Source organism: Ctenopharyngodon idella, chromosome 23 (assembly GCF_019924925.1).
Source record: "Ctenopharyngodon idella isolate HZGC_01 chromosome 23, HZGC01, whole genome shotgun sequence".
In the NCBI taxonomy this organism is placed as follows: Eukaryota; Metazoa; Chordata; class Actinopteri; order Cypriniformes; family Xenocyprididae; genus Ctenopharyngodon; species Ctenopharyngodon idella.
The window spans coordinates 1,997,711-2,013,773 of NC_067242.1; the positions used below are offsets into that span (position 1 = coordinate 1,997,711).

The 16,063-nt window shown below is 37.4% G+C and overlaps 1 protein-coding gene and 1 long non-coding RNA gene across 2 annotated transcripts in view; one reads left to right on the top strand and one right to left on the bottom strand.

Annotated features, from left to right (window-relative positions):
• LOC127505720 (uncharacterized) overlaps positions 1-16,063 on the top strand; it is a 426,197-nt gene that overhangs the window by 77,993 nt on the left and 332,141 nt on the right. The gene's annotated exons all lie outside the window — the stretch shown is intronic.
• On the bottom strand, positions 749-6,982 carry si:ch73-206p6.1 (phospholipid scramblase 1). The gene is made up of 7 exons (XM_051881460.1): positions 6,837-6,982; positions 6,187-6,275; positions 5,254-5,296; positions 4,923-5,143; positions 4,635-4,796; positions 1,943-2,101; positions 749-1,851 (listed from the first exon to the last, which is right to left on the bottom strand). Exons 2-7 carry the CDS (start codon positions 6,262-6,264, stop codon positions 1,822-1,824), a joined length of 693 nt encoding a protein of 230 aa, XP_051737420.1. The 5' UTR covers positions 6,265-6,275; positions 6,837-6,982; the 3' UTR covers positions 749-1,821.

Genomic DNA, 16,063 nt, shown 5'->3' on the forward strand with positions numbered 1-16,063 from the left:
AAAAACAAGCAATGGCATATAACGAATGGCATATGTACAGTGTTTGCTTTGATGCACTTGGCATTATCCTGCAGGATGAGAACTGAATATCAGAGCCCAGGAGAAATGAATCCTCAGCTAAATAATTCTCTTTATTGCATTCCAGATCAGAGTCCAGTGCCTCATGTGTTTCCATTATGCTAATACCATTTTAAAATGTTAATTTCTACATAAGCTGAGGTCAGATCAAAGCCTGGGCTGGACTGATGGTATGCTTGAATGGACACTCTGTGCTAAATAGCAGTATATACTGTGTATATATATATATATATATATATATATATATATATATATATATATATATATATATTTATTTATTTATTTATTTATTTATTTATTTTTTTTCTTAAAACCTATACACAGCTTTTACAGCCATGATCGCTTTCATCAGTATTCATAACTCACAGTTCATTAGGAGGAATTATTGCTGACTTGTTGACTGTAGCTTGAGGGTAAAAAGTTTCCACCAAATATCCATATATACACTGCAAAAAAAAAAAAAAAAAAAAAAAATGCTTTTCTTACTTGGTAATTGTGTCTTGTTTTCCAGTACAAATATCTGACTCCATTGTATTGCATAAACACACACACTATCTATCTATCTATATATATGTATATATATTCAAACTATAACTAAATTCAATCAAACTATAACTAAAAGTGGCTGAAAATAACAGTGCATTGGCTACACAATGATTAGACAAATGTGTGTAGTTTATAAAATTATGTTTAGTACTAGATGACATAACATTTTAAACAAAACAAACAAACAAACATAAGAACAGTGCCTTACTAGAAATACATTCTCTGTTACTATAACAGGCATTCATAAAGCATTATGAAGATGAGGATATGTAAACCTGAGTCATAACAAACATTAACATTTAATAATTAATATATTACCTAAAGGACCTAAGACATTAACGTTTTAGTTTATATACTTACAGCAAAGGTCAGCATTGCCCTCTTCTGGAGAATTTGAGTACTACAGAAAAAAAAAAGCTAAAAGCTCAAGTGTAAAACAACTTTCACTTTAGAAAGCATATTCCTATTTATAAGCTTATCATCAACACTACAAATCAATCAAAAAACAATATATAAGCAAAGTAAGTCACACAATAAATAACAAATTACTACATGTTCATGACAGGGTTTTTGGACCATTTTGACCAACTGTTTAACTGTTTGCAACATCTTTTAGCATGCAAATTATATTTCTCAGAAATAATCAATAAAACAAAAAAAAGTGTTGAAAATACTGTAATAATTTTGTGTTGTAAAGGTGAATATTGATCATTCAGTGCAGGTATGACTGCAAAATTCAATATGCATAGTCGTACTGACAGCTCTTAAAGGAACAGTTCACTTTTTAAATCTGTTTTTCACACAAACCTGTCATATGGCTTCTTTTATAGTTTTTTTTTCCTTTTTTAAATTTTTAATTTCACGGTGTAAAAAGGAGCAGCCAGGACATGCGTAAATAGCGACAGATTTATTTCTTTTGGGGTGAGCTATTCCTTTAAATGCCATTCATGGCATGAGTTATTTATATTAATCTGTTACGTGTAGATAAAAATATAAAACAATGCACTTTAATCGGTACAACCAGTTCTATCACACACACCTGAAGCTACTTCACAGTCTCTAAAAGCACCGTTATTCCTCTACACTTCTGACTTTATATTCACATGCATTCACAAATGTATGAAGTGCAAAGGCAAACATCTTTTCTTTTCACCCGTTTCCACAGAGCTGGACGTTACAACACCCTCTGCATAGCAGTTAGTTATTCGTCTCAAAAAACATGAAGTCCTGAAAACAATGAAAATAAATATTATTACTAACAATTTCTTGGCATTTCTCCGACACTATCAAACCATATCCTCCGTAGACTCCTACTCACAATGAGAAAGCAGGCTCCGATCATCACTGCCTTCATTCGCACATCAAGATCCATGGGGAACTGGATCCCAAAGTTGTCTGAATCTGTGAAAACCTCTCGGAGAAGTCCTGTCCATTGTTTGCTGATCTTTCCGATGCCGACTTCATCCATGGTAAGAATCTTGACATAATAAGTAAGTAAATGACATTTTAAAAACTTTCAATTGTACTTAAAGGGATAGTTCATCCAAAAATGAAAATCCTGTCATAATTTTCTCACTCTCAAGTTTTTCCAAACCTGTATGAGTTTCTTTCTTATGTTGAACATAAAAAAATATATTTTGAAGAATGTTGATGGACAAAACAGTTGATAACTTCCATTTTAAGAAAAAAAAACAACAACAACTGTTTGGTTAGACACATTCACAAAATAACTTCTTTTATGTTCAACAAAAGAAAAAAAAATCATACAGGTTTGAAACAACTTGAGGGTGAGAAAATGTTGACAGAATTTTTGTTTTTGGGTGAACTATCCCTTTAAATTATAGGATAGTAAAATATCAATACATATCTAATCCATGCTTATTTACTTACCCTGGTGGTACGCGGGGTGACAGAGGGGGTACACAAACAAAATGCTGAGTTTTGATGTTCATTTAATTCTACACCACCTTAAAATAACAATAAAACCGAGCATGTATTTCTAACAGGCAAAATGCCACCTCAAGCGATGTTTTGTGAATGAATCTGTGGCTTTGAATAATTCGGGAAAGTCAATGATTCAATGACCCATTCATAAATACAGCCACTTGCTTTGTTACTTAATAAATGAATCAATGAATAAATGAATCACTCAGTAAGACAGTGCGCCCTATTATACACCCGGCACAATGCGACGCAAGTGTTTTTTGCTAGTTTCAGCCCGACGCAGTTATCATTTTCACGTCCAGCGTCACGTTGTTTAAATAGCACAAATGCACCCATGGGCGTGCTGGTCTGAAAACGAGGTGTGTTCAGGTGCATTGTTGGCATGTTGCTATTTTGACGAACTGAAAGCGACTGCGCCATTGACCAACTGAAACCTGCTCTAAAGTCAATGGCGCAATATTTATTTATTTATTTTTGTTATTTAAAGGGCACGTTAGTAATATGCGCCTATAGGCGGGTGCACAACACGCGTACACTGCTTGTTACACACACAGGGATGCGCAGCAGCACACACACACACACAAAAAGGATTACAATGCATAAGATTATTATTGTGTACATAAAGATAAAAATGCCCACATGTCATAATGGATAGTCATTGCATGTATCAGAATTACCTATTTGCAGTAATGACAAATGAAATTGGCTAATTATTTGACCAATCGTGGCAATATTTAAACTGACTCTTCAGTTTGAGAGTGTCTATATTCCGCCATGTAAATAGCGAATCCGCCATGGTGCAAGCGCACCTGGCTTTTAAAGGGAATGGAAGATGACACTCGGGTTGGTTTATTGCATGTTACACTCAAAACACACCCATGACTCATTAAGAGACTAGGTACAACCCTTTTGGACAATGTGCCGGGCCATTTTTTCCGTCTTTAAAGTAGCAAAAGTGGATTCGGACATGCCCTAAGGGCACCTGTGCCGTGCGCTTCAGACCACGTGCTTAGATCGTTAAAATAGGGCCCAGTGACTTGCCGCCACCTACTGGTGGTTTTAGTTTAATGTTTCACAGACAGGGCTTAGACTAAGCCAGGATTAGGCCTTAGTTCAATTAGGACATTTAAGTAGCTTTTATAAACGTACCCTAAAGAAAAACATTACTGATGTACATCTTGAGACAAAACAATGACACTGACATATTTTAAGATATGTCAGCACAAGTTGCTTTCAGTTAAAACAGCTCAAACATGCATTTTAGTCTAGGACTAATTTAAGCCTTGTCTGTGAAACCGGGGTGAAATCGTTTCATATTTCTCTATTGAACAATTTTTATTTAAAACATTATCTCATAACATAATATATGCCATTGCAATTGCATTCATGCCTCCTCTGAGCAGCATTAAACAGTGCGTAAATACATCTAGATGCAGTTTGTGCCACTGCAGTGCAAAGATGGCTTTTGTTGATCTTGATTTTATTCGATTAATAGGCTTAGAAAAACTTTGCCTTTCTAAAGGAAAAAAAAAAAGAGAAATTAAAATTTAAAGAGGCAAATATTTGAATCGGCGTGACTGCAGTCTAAGTGGAAGAGACGGGTACGCAGAAGGATGTTAAATTCCTCAGACAGACTGATCTACTGAATAACAGTTCCCTCTAGTGGGCATTTACAGGCAGAGTCAGCAGGCAGAAACAGAATGGAGCACAAATTATTATTTATACATATATATATATATATATTTTTTTTCTGACAATTAAGCAGGTTACATTTCCCCCAACAAATTCTAACGCCTGTATTCCTGCATATGATGTATCATAATGATGTATAATTATTTTTAATTGAAAATAATGTCAAAAAATGATCTTAAAAATAGTCTTTATGTTCTTTATGCAAAGTATAATTAGTTTTGTTTTTGCTAAAACATCAATCTCCGTTTGCCAGCCTAAGCAAAGCTTTCAAGGGACTTAAGGGCTGTGTGATGCAGAAATCATTCATTTTCAGTGAATGTTAGCAATTCTTGGTGTCTGTGAGCATTTAATCACAAGTGTTTGAGTTGATGTACCTCAAAGTCCACGTCTGGCAGGCAGCTCCAGCCACAGAACGGCCCCTGGAGCTTAAGAACCGGCTCTCTGTGCTCATTCTGTATGGTGAACTTGGGGAGGAAGGGGTGCCACTGTTGTAGAACATATCCCACTGTGTTCCCTGGAGGAGCCTGGATCTCCAACTGAGAGAGGAAAGGGTGAAAAGAAGGAATCAACAAAGTATGTTCAACATGGTCTATATCAAAGCAAGTGACAAATGCTGCAATTCTCATAACTTTATTTGTAACTATATAACCATTTTTGATCACCTCTTGCAGACAACATGGGAAGAAGCAGGACATGCATTTCAGAGGACGGCTGACGGTGATGATCTCCTGTCCGATGTTATCGAGGACACGGATGGTGAAGGATCGCAGCGGGCCGCAGCACTGACGGGTGAGACAGTCGTTCTCCTCCACCGCGTAAAACACGTTCTGACCCATGGAGTTACGGATATCATATTTATTGTTGCTCTCAAAGCCTGCCAAAGCTGCATAAATCCATACAAAGGACTTATTAATAATGAAATATGAAGTATTTCTATTAAATTATCTAGTGTATATATAGGTCCATCTGTAATAAACTGTTATACATACATACCTTCAATAAGCTCAACTTTCTGTTTGATAAGAAGTTGATCTACCTGAGAAAGTTGGAAAAACAGGTGTTTTAGATATATATCCATATGACTTCAATTTTATATTATATATACACACATATACAGTCAAACCAAAATTTATTCAGACACCTTGAAGATTTCGTTCATTATTACTGTTTATTCACTATAGTTTAAAAAAAAAAAAATGGTAATACAATATGACAAGAACTCAGAGTTAAACTGTGTCCGAAAAAAATAATCTTAATTATGTCAGATAACACTTCAGCAAAACATGGTCAGGTCAAAGTGTCTGAATAATTTTTGGTCCCAAATTTTTATCAATTTTACTGGTAGTCCAGTGATGTCCAGTGGGAATATTTGTTTTTAATGACCCTCCAAGTTCGATTAAATCATCAAAACATGAGGAAAATACTTATACATTTAAATATGAGGAAATAACAAAACACTAAACGTGGTTAAGGTATTTATCTGATAAAAATATTTGGTAAAAAAAAAAAAAAAAAAGCAAATTGCATGAACAAAAAAGGCATAGAAAAACAGAAAGCTAACAGAAAAAAAGCATAATATTAACTACAGCATAATCAGTTATTAATATGTAATTGATTCTTTCTTGTTTTTGCATGTTTTCATAATTTCTTTGCATGACAGCCTGGCCAAAAATGATGTCTGCACAATGTGGCATGTTTCATTGCGTTATCACAAATAAAACAAATTGACCCAAGCACAACTATGCAATATGTTTACAAAATATCTAACAATTTTGTTATAATATTTGAATAAAGGGTGAATATTTCAGTTTTTCTAAAGTAGGCCAGACATCATTTTTGGCAACTGCTGTTATATATATATATATATATATATATACACACACACACACACACACAGTTTTTAATATATTGATGCTGTTATCTAACCTGTGTCAGGTACTCTAATCCCGGTGGACAGCCTGGTATCCCTGGATTGGGAACCATATACATATGCATAGGTTGCATGGCTGCCTTATCTTTGTGGTGAAGATGAGAAAAGATACATTTGTATATTGGTCAACACGTTTTTAGCACCAACTACAGGTGGTTTATTGACATTTAACATGGACATGAATTTTTCAATTCCTGCATAATTATTATATTCATTCAACAATTCGAAAATATAGTTTTTGTAACAATTATACTTATCAAAAATGTATATAATAATCATAAAATGTTTTCAGGAGAGCAGCATTCATTGAGAGAAAAGACGATTAGATAGAAGTCATCGAAATCTGAACCAGGGAAACATATGAAACTATTTAAATCCTAAAATATCTGTGTATGGAATAGCCTGGAAATAAGAAGGAAATATAAAGAAACCGTCGTCATAAAATGAATGTAACACAAGCAGAAGAATCACAACAGTTCATGTCATTCAGCCTGAGCGTTCAAGGCTGATCTGCCTGTAGTGACTGACCAGATTTATCCCTCATACAAATAATAAATACAAATCAAACGTATGCTTAATAAACAGCATGACGCTTGCGGATGTGTTAAATCTACTGTACAAATCTATTTACAAGATCAAAACTCACCTGCGTCTTCTTATGATAAGGAGTATAACGGCTGACTTAAGAGTCTCGGCCACATACTAAACACCGCATCCCATTGGCTGGCATGCTGTTCACGTGCTACAAAACTGTTTTTACGTCATTACGCTTTGGTCGAGATTTCCCGGAAGCGAATTAACAAATCCTACTATGGTAAATCCTTGGATCATGAATATTAACTACGTAAAATGTAACATTCGCCATGTAATACTATCTGATTTGCTCAAAGGAAAACGTTTGGGCGTATTCAACGTCATTACGCCCTAATTAATATTCATGAAGCATGCTTTTCAACATTTTAGGATCGTGTTCATACAAATGGGTGTAATAAATACTATGTAGGCTATTATATGCATTCAAATTTCTATTATTTTAAATAGAAATAATTAGGGAACTGAGTAGGTACTTAAGGCCGACTTCCGATTCATTATTCATGATCATTCTTCATTAATTATTCATTATCACTAAATAACTAGAAGAATAACGCTACAAACTAGTGTTTTTATGATTGCAATAATAAGTTAAAATAATATGATAACAAAAACTAGTTTGCAATAGCAAAAAATAAATGACACCAAAACCTTTTAAAATAGGGTCTAGTAGGCTCTCTGTCTGGGCTATCATGTTACAGTATGTCATGTAATAAACATAGAGCTTATTTAGGCTGAGGCTGCAAAAATACTGTAACCCAATCTGAAAAGGTCAACAACAGTAGCTTACCAGTTCAGTCAAACAGTCTGTCCTCTATGCAGTACAGTAATAAACCATGAATCATAAAGTGCAGGCAATCACAATTGGTACAGTATAAGGTTATTTAACTGTGTCTAGAACTGTGGTTTAAGATTTTAGATTTTTTTTATTTTTTATTATTATTTTTGTTTAATATAGGACTATTATTTTAATATATCAATAATACTTTAATTAATTTATTTAAATAATTAAAATAATGTGAGTCAGACAGTTTGTTTATTTTTTTTTTATTTTTTTTATTGAGGTGCTTAACATACTTTGATGAGCTAATGTAAAAACATGTTATGACTTATTGATCATATATATATATATATATATATATATATATATATATATATATATATTGCCAATGGTTCTATTTACTATTTTTCATATTGTGATTTTTGATGAATTGTATTAAAATTTGTTTTAAATTTGTTTTTAATACAAAAAAAAAAAAAAAAGTTTTTGTATTAAAAACATCATTATAATGATAGCATGGAAGCATGTATTTATTTATTTTTTTATTATTTTTTGTTGTTGTTGTTTTTGTTTTTGTTTAATTCATATGATTACCACTAAACTAATAAATGTGCCTGGATTTCATTTCAGAAATCTGGTCGCGTTAACTTTGGATGAAGCTGGCGAAAATATATATTTCACTTTGTTCAGAGTCAGACTGATACACATTGGTTTGGCATTTGTCTACATGGTATAGGGAAGACAACTCTGCAGTGACCACAGGAGTGCAGTATTGAGCTAACACATAGCCGTGGCTACAATCAGTGGAGAAACGGTCCAATAACTGTGGTCAGGTTGTAGGATCACCTGGGTCGAGTCCCAAGCTGTGTCTGAAATCGCCCTACCCTTAAATAGTGCACTATTTGAGGTGGACAGGACATTTGTTGGTGTCCAAAACCAGTTCAATCCCACAATGCACCTGAGAAATGAGTGTACAATCAATGTACACTGAATGGCTTTCCGCTAGACTAGAGAACACCCATGCACCGAATTTGTTTTCATTCACTCATTCAGCAGGCTATATTAGTGGAGAAATGTAGGGAATAGTGAATGAGGGTATAGGAGGTGATTTCAGATACAGCCCAAGACTCCTAAAGTGTGTCTGACTTAAAACCAGTTTGACCAAACTGTTACAAAGACCAAAACTGTCAGCACAAACATATAATGCAGGGACAAAAACAGCTCAAATATTAAATATAATTTTGCGTTTAGACCTAGATTCATGTTGGTTTAAACCAGTGGTTCCCAAAAATGGATCACAGGTCTGTTCTGATAAAACAGAAGGGAATATGCTGAAATATGACCCAGGCTATTCATGTGATTTGTGCAGTCCACAATATTTTACTATGCTTTGACCATTACCACCTGAGATACTTAGGAATAGTCTGCATTTAACTATGACTCACATTCGGAGCATACAATGTTTGCCTGTCCTACATAATACTTGGTAGGGCATGATAACTTTTCAAAATTATGAGGTCAGAGAGCATTCTGTTACTGAACAGGCACTGTGTGGACTCATGATTAAACCTGTCTAGCTAAAAACTCTCTCCACTCAGTAAAGTAGGCTAAAAATCCTCCTTGCTGGTGGAGGCAATGCAACTTAATTCAGCGTTCAACTTAAATCTGTCCAAACGACAAATCCTGCTTCACTTTCTGGATGACAGTAGTTTGGTGCTAATTTAACTCTTTGGCTGCCGTCTTTGCTGGTGTGAAGAAAGGAAATTAAAGTGCAAACACATTTAATTTTTTTTGCAAATTTTCATTGGGTGAAATCCAGTCATTTCAGCAGGAATCCACATGATTGTGAATTGTGTGTAAAGATGAAACATTTCTCAATGCAGCTTTTGCAATGAGTTTAAGTTTGTCATGCATGTTTGCCACTTTGACCAACAGAAAGCTGCTTGGTTTGAAAGTGACTTCTTTGGGATCTGTGCTTTATGAATTTCTGAACAACGATACTAACACTAGCTAAAGAGAAACTGAATACACCTTTAAATAAATTACCAAAAGACTGTGAATCTCTTGAAAAAAAAAAAAAAAAATATCACCATGAAAGTATAGTCCATATAACTATTGGATCATTGTTAAAGTCTTGTGATACCTTTTGTTCCTAAACCTCTCAAATATCATTTGGGCTTGTGAGCTGTAACAATTTAGTCTGAAGATGAAGATAGACAATGTAAATTATTAACTAAAGCAAAACACATGAAAATCCAATACAATATAACACAAATAAATAAGCATGCTAAGCGCAAACAATACCAGACAATGAACTGAGGAAACTGAAGGGCTTAAATACACAGGATGATGAACTCAATGACTAACGGGTGTGAACACCCCTCCCCACCCCCCAACTGAGGGAGGGAGGGTGGGTCTCTGGAGGTCGGCAATGAGTTGGCGAAGATCTGGAAATAGGCAGGGGTGGAGTAGATGGTGGAGTAACCAGGGTCGAGTAGACGTGGGAGGAGCCAATGAGGAGCTGACGACGGAAGGACCCATGGAGGAGTGGACGGTGAAAGGACCCATGGAGGATCAGATGGTGAAAGGCTCGGAAGTCCGCAGTGATGGTAGAGCTATGACTGACCAAGGTGGGCCAAGGGCGGAGCCGACTGGTCGATAGGCCGAGGTGGAGCTGAGGGCTCGGAGAGACTAGGCGGAGCCAGGGAATCTCCACAGCAGAGCTGGTGACTGGAAGCCCCAAGGAGGATCCGAGTTGCATGGTGGAGCCAAAAAGGGAACCAGCAGAGGCTGGGCTGAAGGAATGGCTGGCTTCGGTAGAGCAGGGAGGAAATGCAGGCTGGGTGTGAACATCAATAGCAGGCTTGGTGCTGGGTAACGAAAAAGGCATGGTGCTGTACTGGACCAGTGATGATGAAGAACACTCTGTACTGGATGGGACCAGTAGTGACGAAGACAACTCTATGCTGGGTGGGACCTGCAGCAGCGAAGACAACTCTGTGCTGTGCAGGACTTCCAGAGGAAGAATAGGTTCGTGGGTTGGGTTCAGGGTGGGAAGCGCCACTGCCGTCTCCCAGTCTATCAGCCACTCCTCTTCTTCCAACTTCACTAATATACCCACTGGCTCGGATGTACTGGCTGGCTTACACACCTGGTCAGTCAGGACCTCAGGCTTTTTCTCCGAGACAGACAAGGCTGCCTGGTCGTTCTCCGTTGTGGGCATTGGCTCAGGCATGAAGTCCATGGGTCTCTTGGTCTGCGGTGGGATCTGGCTCCTTATGTGCAGTGGGCATGGATGCTGGGTCTGGATCTGGAGAGGGGAAGATGCTGGAAACGGAACCCTCTTCAATGTTGCCCATCATAAAAGAGGATCCATCAATCCATAGAGCAAAGTTGATGTAATTGATCAGTGGCCAAGGTGGAGCCAGGGTGCCAGAGGACAGAGGTGGAGCCAGAGGGAATGAGGAACCTGATGGAGCTGTAAGGATGGAGGAGTGAGGCGCAGTTGAATGCCCGGAAGTCTGTGGTGATTGTAGAGCTATGACTGACCAAGGTGGGCTTAGGGTGGAGCCGACTGTTCGACGGGCCGAAGTGGAACTGAGGGGGTTTTGAGAGGTGAGCCAGGGAATCCCCATGCCACGGCAGAGCTGGTGACTGGAAGCCCCAAGGAGGATTCAGGTTGCATTGCGGAGCCAATAGGGGAGCCGGCAGAGGCTGGTCCAAAGGAAAGGCTGGCTTTCGTAGAGCAGGCAGGAAAGGCAAACTTGGTGTGAACATCAGTAATAGGCTTGGTGCTGGGTGATGAAAAAGGCTTGGTGCTGTACTGGACCAGTGGTGATGAAGAACATTCTGTGCTGGATGGGACCAGTGGTGATGAAGACAACTCTGTCCAGTGCGGGACTTCCAGGGACAGAAGAGGTTCATGGGTGGGGATCAGGGTGGGAAGCACCACCTCCATCTTCCAGTCTATCAGCCACTCCTCTTCTTCTAACTTCACTAATATACCCACTGGCATGGATGTGTTGGCCAGTTCACACACCTGGTCAGCCGGGACCTCAGGCTTTTTCTCCGGGACAGACACGGCTGCCGACTCCGTCTCTGTTGTGAGCACCGGCTCAGGCATGAAGTCCATGGCGGGCATCAGCTGGGTCTCTCGATCTGCAGTGGGCTCTGGCTCCTTATCCGCAGTGGGCGTGGATGCTGCGTCTGGCTCTGGAGAGGTGACTGATGTTATGTGGTGCTGGACACTGTAAACGAAATCCTCTTCAACGTCACTAACCATAAAAGAGGATCCATCAATCCATAGAGCGAAGCTGATGTAATTGATCAGTATCCAGCAGGAATTCCCCCGTGGAATGACCAGCCGAATTTCGTCATCCAGTCCGCTCCTAGTCACTGTATATTTTCTTTGAATGGAAAAGAGCAGCGTAAACATTCTTCAAAATATCTTCTTTTGTGATCCATGGGAGAAAATAAATTCTACAGGTTTTCTACAGGTGTACTATTTCCTTATTGGTTAATGTTAAACATTGTGTGATATTTTTCTCTAACCCATGATATCTATATCAAATTAATTATGTTTTGGGTGCTACAACACTGGAGTATCTGTCAGGAAATGAGCAAAATGTGTCAAACATTAGAAATTACAACTTCAAAACATGCAGCAAAAAGAGCACTCAGTGAGAAGTCGCCAAAAATACATTTTTTTTTTTTTTCAACTGTTTTAAGACTACATTAACATTCACAAAAAACACACATTTACATATAAATTAAATAATAAGATATCTTCTTTCTCACAGACAAGCAAAACATGTGTAAATGAGACTTTCAAGCTCATTTAAGTGAGTTAAATGATGTCTGCTGGAATGCAAATATTGATCCCTCTATGTATCTCTAATGAGAACGTATGAGAGCATCTTCAGCAATGAGCATATTAAACTATATTCAATAACCTTATGTACACTTGTATGCAAAGTGCCACTAAATATTTTAGCACATTCCATTTTGCATTCACAGGTGTATAGATAAATAAATGAATAAAAGTATAAATTATTAATTAAGCTGTCAAGGTATGCGCTGTATATTGGCATCATTTGGAGTAGGATTCTCTCCCATTTATGTCACGTTAAGATCAAACAACATTATGCAACGTGTCTGATATGAACCCGAAACAGCAACTGAACAAACACACAGAATCGTTGGGCGCCTTTAAAAACGTGAGGTTGCAGCCCTGCTCCCATAGTGAGCGTGTGTTTGTGTGTTCGTAGCTGTGTTTATTGTGTGTATTTGAGCATATGAGGGTTCTGTGCTTTATTCACTTGGGTAATCTGGCGGCCAGTCCTAACGAGCTTGTCACAAACCCCCATAATGAGCATCAAAAAGATGAATGTAAAAATGTATCCATTACTGGGCCTTCATCTTCCTGTTCATTAGCTTAGCATAAGGTTACAATACATTACTCTAGCCCCTAACAACACCTCTTTCTACCCTAAGGAAGAAAAACTCCATTGAGTGAGTAAGTCTAGTCTCATGAAACAACAATATGCACATTTGGGAATGATCATGACGGCGCTCCGCAGATATGCTGTCACTCTATTTCTCATCTTTCTATTGTATCTCTTCTTTCTTTGTCTTGGTGTCTTCTTTTGCTGAGCGGAGACAGTATGGTTCGTTTTTTGGCAGGCGGCCTCTGTTTCCACGGCAACTTTATAATTGCTTTGGAAGCGGTCCAGACGCTACTGGATGCCGAGGAATTATTGATGTCAAAAAGAAACATGTATGAAATGAGGAAATATGTATGCAGCCATATGGTCCTGTGCACATCAGTGTACAATGAAATTGTAGCGTCGCCTTTGCGATGTTTTTCAAAGACAATTAGAATGTCACAACACATGCTCGGTAAAACGCTTAAATGATTGGGCGTATTATGACTCCATTAGGGAATCTCGCATGTCACAATATTACTTCACCTAATGTAAGTGTGAAATCAAAGTCTTGTTGTATGTAATGGCTGTGAAATCTTCAAAGCCATAAAGGTGACACTCTATCTGTGTAATAATGTATAAACATGCACAGTTTTGTGTCAATCCAAAATCAATTCAATCAGGATTTTTATTTATGGATGAGAGTATGTGTATATATACACACACATCTATATATTTTTCAAATAATTTCTTGAATTTTGTTGAATTTATTCCTCTGTTTAACATTTTTTTTAACAGATTATATTAAATAATATTTAATAATTACATAATAAATGATGTATAATAAAAATTTAAAATTTAATAATAAATAATATGAAATATTTAAGCATTATTTAATTGATCAGTATTGTTATTGTTGGCTAAAACTGATTGTAAACTGAATTGTAAAGTTAAATTGGATAATTAAAAAAAATAAACTCTAAAACTGAAAATATCAAAATCAAAGCTTATTATATATATCTACATAATAGTATATAATAGCTAATAGTGTAATTGATCAGTACCTCTTTAATCGAATTTAATTGACCTAATATTTTTCTAATTCTGATTGAGCTATCGTAATATTAAGCCACATGTAAGCGTAGCTATACTGTGAGGTTTCCCTCTTTGATTTGCGTGAGTAATGTTTTCGATAAGTAGGACGGCGCTGGTTTGACGACGACTCTTCTAAGTTATATCACCTCCTCTGTAAGATGTTCCTCTTCAGCCCAAATGCTGCAAGAGTCATAGACACATTAACCAGGGCTATGGTGACACTCATTAACGTAACATATAGTGTCCCCAGGTGAATTAGCAGACAAATGCTTTATTGCTATGCATGGGCGTGAAAATATCGTTATAGTGTGAGAAAAAACATGCAGTCCCCTTCGTCTTCAATACCGTGGCTGTTTTCTCATTGTGTTATGAGAGAACATGTGCTAATAGGAGATGAAAATGACTTCCTGGCTGGTCTTTTTTTCCCTCTCTGCTTTTTGTGGGGTTAATTTATGCCCTGTGAGCTCCTCTTGAGTGAGAAGAGGCTGAGATTGGTGTGAAGTTTTGCTGAATGGAGCAGGGGCCAACAGGCTCGCCAAACACACACAAGCGAGCGCTAAAAGTACAAAGACTGTATTCACAGCTGTAGACAGAAGACATGGCCTACGCTAAATATTTGAGCTCATCAGTATCGCAGGTCAAGATCATGTCACCGCCAGATGAATAGTAGTGTTTACTAAGGCAAGCATCACTATTATTACAGTCCATACCTAGAGGTAGCATTTTCTAACCGTTTAGTATTAAACTTTACCATGTAACTTAGCATCAATCTGACTTACAATTTTCACCTGGCAGAAGATATAATGAGCTAAAAAAATCCAAAAGAGGTGGTTGATTATGATTTAACTTTTTTTAACTTTAGTTAGTGTGTAATGTTGCTGTTTGAGCATAAACAACATCTGCAAAGTTACGACGCTCAAAGTTCAATGCAAAGGGAGATATTTTCTTTTACAGAATTCTCTGTTTTCTCTGCTTCTTCCCGGGTTGGGGACATCACGAACCCCAAAATTTACATAAACCCTGCCCCCGGGAACACACAACAAAGGGGGGGAGGCCATGTTGGGCTGCTTTAGAGAAGAGGAAGAGTTGTTTTAGTAGAGTGTTGTTGTCATACCGTCATTTTACGCCGGACTGCTTCACAAACGAGGGTCAATTCAACACTGGATTTGCACAAAAGATTAACATGACGGCACATGCTAGTGGATGAGTTGAATCGACTCCACAGATTAGTTCTTGGGGAGCCACCCTGGTGGCTAGTTCCTAGAACTGAGTTCCTAGAACTATGCGGTGCAAAAGCCCCTTTGGTTCTTTTGGTCCGGACAAAAAAAAAAAAAAGAGAGAAAATGACACATTTAGTCCTCGTTTGCTTAGCATTCACACTGTCTTTTTTAACTTTAAACCTAAAGATACAGAAAAGGCTTTTATGATGTATAGTTTGCTACGTATGAAGGCATATGATGAAGCTGACAACTCGTGAAGAGCTTATAAAATGCCTAAAGGGGTCAAAACGGTGGCGGGAATTCCTCCGTCACACACAAACGAAGATATGCTGTGAGGAGAGGCGGTTCTAATGCCTGTACTGAACTGTGATGGACAACTATGATGAGAAAAAAAAACAGGTATGCGTGAGCAAAAACAGGTATGCTTGTCCTTTTTAGGGTCTTGTGACATCATGTCCTGTTTTTGTCTTTGGTTTGTGTTGCATTCATATTTCAGTCAAACCACACAAGAGTGTGTGTATTGTTTGTATGCTAGGGTAGGTATAAACAATACAGCAGGTTCTACCTACCAAGTCAATCCCTGAATATTGAATTAATTTCTAATCATTTTAAATGAACAGCTAATTTTCATTAATATTCATTAAGACTTTATTTTACTGTAATTGTCTAGATTGGCAATATGTGGGTAAAATTATTATTATTTTTTTTTTTTACGTAATGTTTTAAACACAATTATTTTTTAATCTAAATTTGTGCAGTAAAA

Bases quoted from the DNA above. Each gene is read 5' to 3' on its own strand.
- si:ch73-206p6.1 (XM_051881460.1), bottom strand. From the start codon at position 6,264: ATGCAACCTATGCATATGTATATGGTTCCCAATCCAGGGATACCAGGC. The intron at 5,297-6,186 runs GTTAGATAACAG...CAACTTTCTCAG, and splicing joins GATTAGAGTACCTGACACAG to GTAGATCAACTTCTTATCAA. The intron at 5,144-5,253 runs GTATGTATGTAT...GGATTTATGCAG, and splicing joins GAAAGTTGAGCTTATTGAAG to CTTTGGCAGGCTTTGAGAGC.